The sequence below is a fragment of the Colias croceus genome, chromosome 26 (assembly GCF_905220415.1).
Source record: "Colias croceus chromosome 26, ilColCroc2.1".
Lineage (NCBI taxonomy): Eukaryota > Metazoa > Arthropoda > Insecta > Lepidoptera > Pieridae > Colias > Colias croceus.
Window position 1 is genome coordinate 5,878,885 of NC_059562.1, and position 10,746 is coordinate 5,889,630.

At 32.6% G+C, this 10,746-nt stretch overlaps 1 protein-coding gene across 1 annotated transcript; it reads right to left on the reverse strand.

Annotated features, from left to right (window-relative positions):
* Positions 1–1,854: 1,854 nt before the first annotated feature.
* Positions 1,855–5,941, reverse strand: LOC123703491 (trypsin-1-like). The gene is made up of 5 exons (XM_045651506.1): positions 5,774–5,941; positions 3,731–3,902; positions 2,869–3,124; positions 2,447–2,552; positions 1,855–2,125 (listed from the first exon to the last, which is right to left on the reverse strand). Exons 1-5 carry the CDS (start codon positions 5,823–5,825, stop codon positions 1,920–1,922), a joined length of 792 nt encoding a protein of 263 aa, XP_045507462.1. The 5' UTR covers positions 5,826–5,941; the 3' UTR covers positions 1,855–1,919.
* Between the last annotated feature and the right edge of the window lie 4,805 nt (positions 5,942–10,746).

A 10,746-nucleotide genomic window follows, 5' to 3' on the forward strand; every position in this document is an offset into this window, starting at 1 on the left:
TTTTTTTATTTTTTATTTCAAGAATGAATGCAAGGCTCATAGTATACCTAGATAATTTTAATTTTACATCCAAAACATTCAGCTGTTATTGTTTAAATTCTTAGTAAATTACTCATATTAGATTATGCGCTTATCGAGCTTATCATAAACTTATGAGTAAGTAAACAAAATAAATATTCTACACTAATATAAAGAGATAGGTAGATTTTTCTGTATGTAACGAATAAACTCAATAACTACTCTCATAATTAATATGACACACTACCATTGAAAGTTAACTACATCCAAGAAACGTAAACATTCTCGAGCAAGCAATAATCTTAATATACTTATATATAAATCTCGTGTCACAATGTTTGTCTTCTATGGACTCCTAACCGATTATAATAAAATTCGCACACCATGTGCAGTTCGATCCAACTTGAGAGATAAGATTGTTTAAATCTCAAATCGTTTTAGAGAAAGCGGGCGAAGCCGCGGGCGGTAAACTAGTAAAAATATAAAAGAAATTAGGCCTAAGTACTTAGTTCAATTTTATAAGAATTAATTAAAATTTTACATCTGCTGTTTCAATTTAGAATCTCATAGGTACATACACGTTGGTTTAATGCTCTTAAGTGCGACGACAACAATCGTCAAGTTAAAAAGTTGAGTTTTATTAATAAATCAAATCCAAATAATGCTCAAGTACATAGCCTTGTTAATAAAAAATATTTCCTACGAATTCTAATAAGAATTAAGAGCCGGTAAGATTAGCTGCCCCCGATAGAATCAAAAAGGTAGGTACTAATAAAAACAGATAAATAATTATTAATGTTTTAGTGAACGAAACAAGATAATATCGAGTGATGTCTTCGAGTAAATTTATTTAAACCTACTTTTATTATGTTGTAACCTTAGAGTGTGTTAATACACATTGTAGTATTATATACTCTAAGTTGCTAATGCAACTTAGAGTATATATTAGTACAATAGATAGTATAATATATTATACTCTTAAGATTAGCAAGTTACTATAATATGGTAGTAACTCTAAAATGTACGTTTTAGCAATTTTTCCTTTATCTGTGCTAAAAAAAAATAATAACCAAATTTCAAGACATTGTTCACGGCCTCACGGGAAGTACAATGTAGGTTTTGATATTACAATAGCGAAAATATTCCTAAGTAATTTGCATCTTTATTAATGTAGGCGCTCTGAACTACTTACTTAGTACTTAGTAGTAATAAATTATTAACATTAGTTTCAAAAGTAGGTTTACTGCTTCTGTTGTCTACTAAATATATCTAGTTAGTGAGTTGATGTTACTATGTGCGTGTAATATGTTGTTTAATAATACCTACCAATATTACACCAATGAACATGAAGTCGATAAAACTGTCAATTTTGTGACCTTTCCAAAGCTTTTGACTGTGTAGACTGTCTAGGATTCAATACTTTTTCCGTGAACTCCGTAACTAAGAAATAAAAGGTCTGACTCAGAATGTTGCTTCATACACATTCAAAAAAGAAAACAAGCTGTTGATGTTGATATAAAAGCTCTTTCAGCGTGTCAATCGCGTTACCATTGGTGTTCCACAAGGGTCATATTTAGGACACTTTTTATTTACCATAGATATATTATTATGTAGTAGGTAACTACATATATCTGTTTTTTTTTTTTATCTGAATGTTTATGAAGCAACATTCTTAGCTAAACCTTTTATTTATTAGTAACGGAGTCAGATAGAATCCTCTATAACAGTCTACACAGTCAAAAGGAAAGGTCACACAAAATCAGCAGTTTTGTCGATTTGATTAGATCGATTTATTGGGCTTATATGATTAAATAGAAATAAAACGACACATATTAAAAATATAGTTTAATATAAATAGGCTTAAACATTAAAAATAACGTTCAATAAAATCGTAATTCTTTTTATTGGGGTGCTACAGCGTTCTCCATGATCCAGTCAGTGTAGCTTGCGATGTTTGTGAAGACATTGGGATATTCAGAAGATCCACAGTCCTTGTAGTAGGAAAAAATGCCGACAAGAGCTTGTGTGTTGAAAATTGTTGCCACCATGGGTGCGCCGAAGTCGGCGAAACACGCGCCACTGTTTTCTTTAGCAGCACATAACACTCCTGAAATTGTTATGATGTTATTTTTCTAGAGGTGGAGATATTTTTTTATGAAATGGCAAATTTAATATAATTCTGAGGAATATAAAATATTTTAACTTTTGTTCGTATTTTCACGCGTCTAGAGTCTAGACCGCTTTTAGGAACCTAAATATTAGGTAAATATTTAACTTTCTTTAGGAAGTTTTAAGTTTGGTTAAGATAAAGGTAGTTACCATTTTTAGAATTAGGAGCAAATAAAAATCCATATTCTTTTTTAATTACTAGAATTGAGTTTATGAAGAATATTCAGGAAAAACATGCTCTGAGGGAGAAACTACTCACTTTCGTTAATATCAATTCGTTTTTCGTCAGCGTAAGCAGCGGCGCAAGCGTCAAGGGACACCTTTTCTAAGACGACGGACTGGAGGGTATCTTGTTGAGTTTCTTCCTGAAATATATTTTATTAATCACTGGATATACCTACATATTTAATTACGAAATACAAGTAATAACAGTTAAGTATTAAGTATAATCAAAATAATGACACAACCTACTTGTGAAATTCATCAAGAAAATATAATATTATCTACTTATAAACAATAGTTACTAATAAGAGAGCCTATTTTTAAGTTAATAAAAAAGGTTTATATAAAATAATAGGGTGGATAATGCTTCCACTAGATTAAAAAAACTATAAATATTTAGGTACTATGATATTTATTCTAAAACAGATCATCGATCACCTAGCTAGATTGAACTCTCACCGCATCATAGCCCCAACCAGCAACCACGCCAGAGACTCCGACGGGCAGATCATAGTCCTGTGGAGGCAGAGGCAGTGGTCTGATAACACTGCTTTGTCCAAACGGCTGTTGCAAGAACACAAGCGCGATGTCGTTCTGGCGGGTAGACTCAACGTAGCCGGGGTGCTTGAGTAGACCACGCATGGTGGTTTGCATGCCTCCGAACATACTGTTGGTGGAACCAGCGCGGATACGGAAGTTGGACAGATCGGTTCCGCTGTTTATGTAATCGTGGTTTATTGTTAGAACATGTGACACAACATGCGTTTATAAATAATCAAATTATTTTAATGAATCATATTCTATATACGACTCACGACTTTAGTTGTATTAGTAACACGAGGTTTTGTCTCAAAGAATTAATTAACCTCTTTCTGAAAATCATTTCTAATAAGAATAACGACCAAAGAAAATGAATATCCATCGCGATATTCACCGATTATTCTAGTTATGAATAAATAACATTCATAATTAGATAATTCTTTATTGAAAACGAATATTCACAAAGACATAAATTTTTATTCACTTTCACCAAAAAAAAATCTTTTACGTATTAAGTTTGACTATATAGTTAGTGTGAAAATTTTCAATAGGCCCTGGGGGGAAAGTATGTAAAGTAATGTACTTGAAATACTTGAAGTAGCAAATTTTGCCGAAAGAAAACATTCCTCTACTTTTAAAGAGAAGTAAAACTGCTTTTAAAGATTTTTGCACTTACCATAGACAGTAAAATTTCCTATCTCCAGTATTTAAATTAGGTACTTTCCCTCCAGGGCCAATTGAAAATTTCCACACTGTATAGATAAATTACAATGATACTCACGCGAAACAGTACGCGGAAGTCAGCACATGCCAGGAAGACACCAGAGGTCCGACACAAAGTTGGAATTCCCGGTCGAGGATAGGGAAGTGGTAGATCAGAGCAGCGACGTGCGGGAAGTCAGTGATGTCGGTGTCAGCCCCACCGGTTATCCTTTCTTGTGGTGCCGCTAACGCTGTATGAAATAAGGACATTTATAATTCGCCGTCCCCGGAGAATAAAATGATAACTGCAAAAACACAACTGTTCAGGAGAAATAAAAAACCGATACTTAATTGACTAATTGACTAACTTATAACTTGCCAAGCAATAGACTTAGAGAGATAAAAAAAGGTTCAGTGGTAGCTACCTAATTTTTTTACCTTTTATTATGTTTCAAAATAATTTTAATAACTTTATCCAAAATGAAGATAATTAAAATTTTAAAAGTTAGTAGCATTTATCTGATATCTAAATTTACTAATACACACTTATCATTTTATTCTCGTTCATATTGGACATATGCATTAATGGATAATATCCAATGAACTTTTATTCTGGGGTTTTCTAATAAAACAATATTAGAATATCAACTATAATCATATTAAAAATGAACACAATAAAAAGTAATAAAAATCGGTCTTCCTGATCATCATCTTTATCATAATGTAAATGGTCATACGTATGGCGCCAAAACATATTTTTACGAGAATAAAATGATAATAGGCGTTCGTCATTATTTCGCCGATTCGTTTTTCCGAGAATATTATTGTAAAAGTTATTATCACATAAACTGTAAAGAAACTTTTTCACTATCATTATACTATCTTTTTTTTTTCTAGTACGAATATGTTCTGGGAAAAAGCAGTGAATATTATTGTAATATCTAATAACTTTGTGGATTACAGGAGAAAAATTACAAAAAAAATTGTATAGATGTATTAGGCTACGTAGGCTTCAAATACCGCATAACAAGAAAACTATGGTAATGGCAGTTATCATTTTATTCTCCGGGGACGGCGAATTGTAAAACACAGTTTTAACGCAAACCTCAGACTACTTCAACTTGACACAAAAAAATAAAAATATAGGTAGGTATTTTTTTTTTAATTTGACCTTATGTAAGTAACTAGTTAACTATAACGCAGTTCATTAAAGAAACGAATCTTCAATGGCGGTGCTTATCATTCCCTCTCGCTTACACACGGCCGTACGGCATGCAAAAAAAAGGGAAAAGTAAAAATCACTAAAATTTATTTGATTCTCCCTATAATAGTTTTTATCATAAATTTACAATGTATTTGCGAAAGTAAATAATGTTTTATTGGAATTTGACAAAATATGTTCTTTGCAAAAAGTTGTTCAGTTTTATGGGCTCATTACAAGTATTATGGGGATTTTGTTACATTCTGTGTAAGTAAATATAATAATTCATATAAATACACAAATACATACCAAACAAATACCATAACAAAAAAGTTTGTCAACAAACAATTTGAAATAATTAAGTAATAAAATAATTATTATATCCATTTACGTTATTTTTATTTTCTTTTTTGCTGACCTTAAAATATGTCAGTGTCAGCTTTGGCCGCCATTGAAGATTCGTTTCTTTAATGAAAGGCGTTATACCTCATTGAATCTCACATGTAATTTTAAAAATTATTAAAAATCCAAAAAAAAAAAATCTATTTCGTGAAATAATATATTTTTAATTTCTATTTTTACCCTAACCTTTTTGTTTAATTAACTGCACTTGTTTCAATATTCATTTTTAGGGCCTTTTTTAAGCAGACAGTCACAAAAAGTATAATTTTCCTATATAGAAAATCTTAAATTTAATGATTAGCTCCGCTGAATTTTACTTCGTGAATGCGATAATTTTTACATGATTTTAACCAGTGATTAAATAAAAAAAAAATTAAAACATTACATGATTACAGGAGATCCAAACTAGGCTGTTGCGGGTTGCCTATATCTTGGATACTTATCAGAAACGGTTTACAATATCCATCGAGAAAATATCCAGACTGTATAGCAACGTTATGTAAATCAACGTTAACTTACCATCTGCAGCACCGAAAATCGCGAGCGCGATGCAAAGTGTCCTGGCTACCATTTTAACACCCAACACTAAACGTTGTATTACTAATCAGATTACTACGTTTTATACCCACCAATGACCATCATTATCATCGTTATTATCATTTGCTTTTTTTATTCCACGCTATACAGAGTGATGCTTTAAATTTTTATAAGTAATAAGCCTACAACACGTTTTGTAATAAGATTATCGTTCAATTCAACAATTCTTAACCATCCGAGACCTTCAACCTTCAAACAATATAACATTATACTTATTTAAATTTTATTCTAATCCTTACTTAATATTAGATACATAATGTGGACGTAATTACACATTTGTGACTTAAGTTCGAACGTGTCGAACTGTCGAGATCACGCTTACTTTACCGACTTTGATGAATTTTGGTTCTAAGAGAGTTTGAAAGCACACATAGGTGCCTAAAGTTTTAAATGAACTTGATAAATTTAATACTTAGGTAGGTACTATTATTACGTCGCTGTAAAATTAATAATTTGCCAGATAATTGTGATCGGTAACAATTGCTTACCTACGTAATTTTGTGATAAATTACTACTCTAAAACCTTGTTGAATCCGTGAAATGGCATCCACGGGACGCATCTCGCACGTTGTATGATTGTACGGATATGAAACTACTAATCCGATCAATCTGAACATTCCGTGATAAATTAATTCACAACAAGCTGAAAATCAGTAAAGTTGATCAAAATTAAATTATAAATATAATTTAGAAATTACCAATCATTGCATTGCATGAAAAAAATTTTATTCAAGGTCAAAGGTCAAAAAAAAAAATTTCCCCCATTTTCAGGGAAACTGTAAGTTTTATCGGAAAAAAATCTCAGAAAAAATTGTACTTAATAGATCATAAAATTATCAACAAAAAAATTAAACCTGCACCTGATTGATATTTGGAAAATTATAAATACTCCGCATAAATTAAGAATTTTTTTATTTTAACAAATCTTAATATAAGTATATAAATCTCGTGTCACAATGTTTGTCCTCAATTCACTGACTCATACACCACTTAACCGATTATAATAAAATTCGCACACCATGTGCAGTTCGATCCAACTTGAGAAATAGGATAGCTTAAATCTCAAATCGTTTTAGAGAAAGCGAACAAAACCGCGGGCGGTAAGCTAGTATAAAATAAAAAATACACAACAATACATTCACAGCTATTTAAATTATACGTATTTTATATTACAAAAAATACCTTTTCTTGAAAATTATTAAGTGTCACCTGTGGGCTGTGTCACCCTGTGTATATTTCCCGTTAAGACCAAAACATTTATGGCATAATCATGAACGTATGAATTATCGATTATTAATACAAGATTAGTTACGACAAACTCGGGAGCTTCCTATGATTATCTTGAATGATAACATTTAAATACCTCTAATGAGAACTATAGCGCAACGCAAAGCAATGCGGCAACCCCGCGCGCCTCTAGGAATCGTCAACCGCCCGTTAGGTATCGGGATACGATGTAATTATTAAAAGTAAAGAACTAAAGAGCAGTTCGTTATAAACTCGCAACGCAATCACATGAGTAGAAAAACGGAACAGAGGCAAAGCTTCAAACAAACACTACTCCAAGTACGCGGGGCATGTGTGTGTGACCACTGGCCGCTTGTCGCGTACCTACGCAGAGATTCTGGAAAAAAACGGTTTGCGCTTGCGCAGGCAGTTGACAGCAGTTGACAGTCTCACTGAGTGCTCTTGTTACCGTCGGATTTCGGGGATAAAATGTGTGTATGTGTATCCAAGTTATCCTCTATATGTATGTGTGCTAATTTTCATTGTCGCATCGGTTCGGTGGTATTTGCGTCAAAGAGTAACAATCATACATCCATGATCCATCCGCACAAACTTACGCATTTATAATGTTAGTAGGATAGGATATTAAAGCTTCTTGTTTCGAGCGTTCGTCATCTGCGGAAACGCATTATCCCGGAAATCCCACGGAAAAGATAAAATCAATAATTAATATATCCTAAATACCAATATTCCTAATAGTACCTACTCCTGTACGAACGTACGGTACGGTTCCTGAACGAAATTTGGCCGACTCGCGCTGCAGCTGTAATACACAGAGTCGAAAACAAATACAATTTCCTGTATCCTGAAAAACAGTTTATAACTATATTAGGAGCCTGGGTCATGGGCCATTAAATTTTTGTAACTTAAAATGGTGCAAATAAATGATTTATTATTTATTTATTTACGCATAAATAATATCGCCCGTCCCTTAAGGCCTGTCCCAATGTCAAATATGCAATGCAATACTTTACAGTACGAGCAATACTATCTTCTAACTACTTACCACTGCTGCTATCTACTTACCACTACTACTAATTACTTATCACTACCAATTACCTACCCCTACTACTGTACTACTACCAGGGGCGTAGCTACCGCCGTATCTGCCGTATCAATTATACGGGGCCCCGCACCAAGGGGGCCCCAACGTGCGCTTTTGTGAGCAATCTTTACCCTTCCTAAGGGCCCCCAAACAAATTTTTATACGGGGCCCCGCCAAGGCACGCTACACTTCTGACTACTACCACACTTCTTACCTCCACAACTAACTATTTACCGAAACTACTAACTAAATACTTATAACGACTGCTGATTTTATTCATGTTGAATCAGTGTTATGTATTGAAGGAATTTAGATATACAGGTTTACTGAATAAATATATATTTTGAGTAGAAATTGTGTTTTTGTTTATATACTTTCCCGTCATATACTTACTTTCCCATTCTCACATTTAATTTTAAAGTAATACTTAATCATTTATTTATTTGAAGAATGAATGCAAGGCTCATAGATAATTTTACATTCAAAACATTCAGCTGTTATTGTTTAAATTCTTAGTAAATTAAGTACTCATAATAGATTATGCGCTTAGCGAGCTTATCATAAACTAATGAGTAAACAAAATTAATAAATAATCTACACTAAGTACCTAATATTAATTCTACACTAATAGAGAAAGGTTAGTATTTCTGTATGTAACGAATAAACTCATTATCTACACTATTGATTTGAATCACTCTTTTACCATCAGAAAGTTACATCCCATCAACTATTTCTCATCCAATTTGAGAAGTAATTTCAATTTCATTAGGCTAAGTACTTTTGATATCAGTTTAAAGTTTTTTGATATCTGCAATAGTTACGGAATAATCGCTTGTGCACACTTAACGATTACACCCTGTATATTGTATAATCCATAATCCAGAGGTGGCGCGAACACCCTGTGATGACGGGTGCCTATAAAAAAAAATAGTTTGGAAAATCCAAAAGTGCACGCCTCATAATCTCATCCTTTACAATAAAATTGATTATTTATAAAGAGTACACTATAAATATAAAAAAGAAATAAAATAAAACAGTTGGAAAAGTAAAGAAAGCGGTACCGTAATAATTGAGCTATTTTTCTTGTGGCCCCACCTAGATATGAAACTGCGCAGGTTTAAGGGACTGACTACCAACTTATTTTTTTAAACCTTGGCTTAAAGTATAAAGAATCGAGTTTATAATGGTGAATTTTGAGTACACTATAAATATAAAAAAATAAAGAATATATATAGATATACTAAAATTATGGAGAACAGTCGATATTTTTTTTGTTTATTTAATAACAATTAAACCACATCGAATCAGACCCTGAAAAATGAAAGGGTTCTATTCCTGAGAATACTCAAGCGTAAGAGAAAAAAAAAGACTCGATTAGTAAAAATCCTCCGCACATACAGACACACGGACGTCTAAGACAGAACTTTTTTAAACTGTTTTTTAACTAGTTTAAATAACAAAAATGACATCAAAAATATCATGAATGTTAAAAATAGTGTTTTTTCTTAATATGTGTGTGTATGTATTATCTTACAAGTGCAATGTATGATACATAAAGACATTTTAAGTTTGAAAAATCAGATGTTTTGCGCGAAGTGACAGTAGTACCCACCTCAACGCTTCGCGAGGCGTGCAATAATGCTCAAGTAGCCTTGATCATAAAAAATATTTCTCACCAATTCTAATCAGAAGAGCCGGGAAGATTAACTGCCCCCGATAGAATCAAAAAGGTATATTAATAAAAGCTAAAAAAAAGATAAATAATTACTTAATGTTTTAGTGAACGAAACGAAAAATCGTATGCTGTCTTCGAGTAAATTTATTATTTATTTATACTAAAAATCTATACATATAATAAATCTGTAGAAGGGTCAATTCTGTACATTGAAAATATTGAAAAAATAAATACCAGGGGGTGTTACTGGATCGATACCAAACCCAAATATGTGATTAAAAAAATTTGTGTCTGTCTGTCTGTCTGTCTGTCTGTCTGTCTGTCTGTCTGTCTGTCTGTCTGTCTGTATGTGAAGGCATCACGTGAAAACTAGCGGTTCGATTTCGATGAAACTTGGTTTAATTATACCTTATTATCCTGGGCGTAAAATAGGATACTTTTTATCCTGGAAAAATACGTAGAAAAAAATTAATCTTAATTTTTCAGTTTTATCCATAGACGTTGTTCCGTAGAACCGCGAACACACGTTGCGTATTATTATAGGCCTAGCCGTATTTGGGAATTGGGTACAATAGATATTTATAAGATTTTATTGTCAGAGGTAGGTACCTACTCTAAATGGAGAAATAAACCATCCACGCGAAGACCGACATCCGCGCGGACGGAGTCGCGGGCGGAAGCTAGTAATGAATAAATCCGTGCGAGTAAGAGTCGCGCACCGAGGGCTCCGAACAAACCTACTTTTATTATGTTGTAACTCTAAAATGTACGTTTTAGCAATTATTCCTTTATCTGTGCTATAATAAAAAATTTGCTATTAACAAAATTTCAAATTTCAAGACTGTGTTCACGGCCTCACGGGAAGTACAATGTAGGTTTTGATTCCCT

What these genes read in the sequence shown, in the direction of transcription:
- LOC123703491 (XM_045651506.1), bottom strand. Translation starts at nt 5,825, where the DNA reads ATGGTAGCCAGGACACTTTGCATCGCGCTCGCGATTTTCGGTGCTGCA. An exon ending in GATTTTCGGTGCTGCAGATG is followed by an intron (nt 3,903 to 5,773) that starts GTAAGTTAACGT and finishes TATTTCATACAG; the next exon opens with CGTTAGCGGCACCACAAGAA. An exon ending in ACGAATTGATATTAACGAAA is followed by an intron (nt 2,126 to 2,446) that starts GTGAGTAGTTTC and finishes TAACAATTTCAG; the next exon opens with GAGTGTTATGTGCTGCTAAA.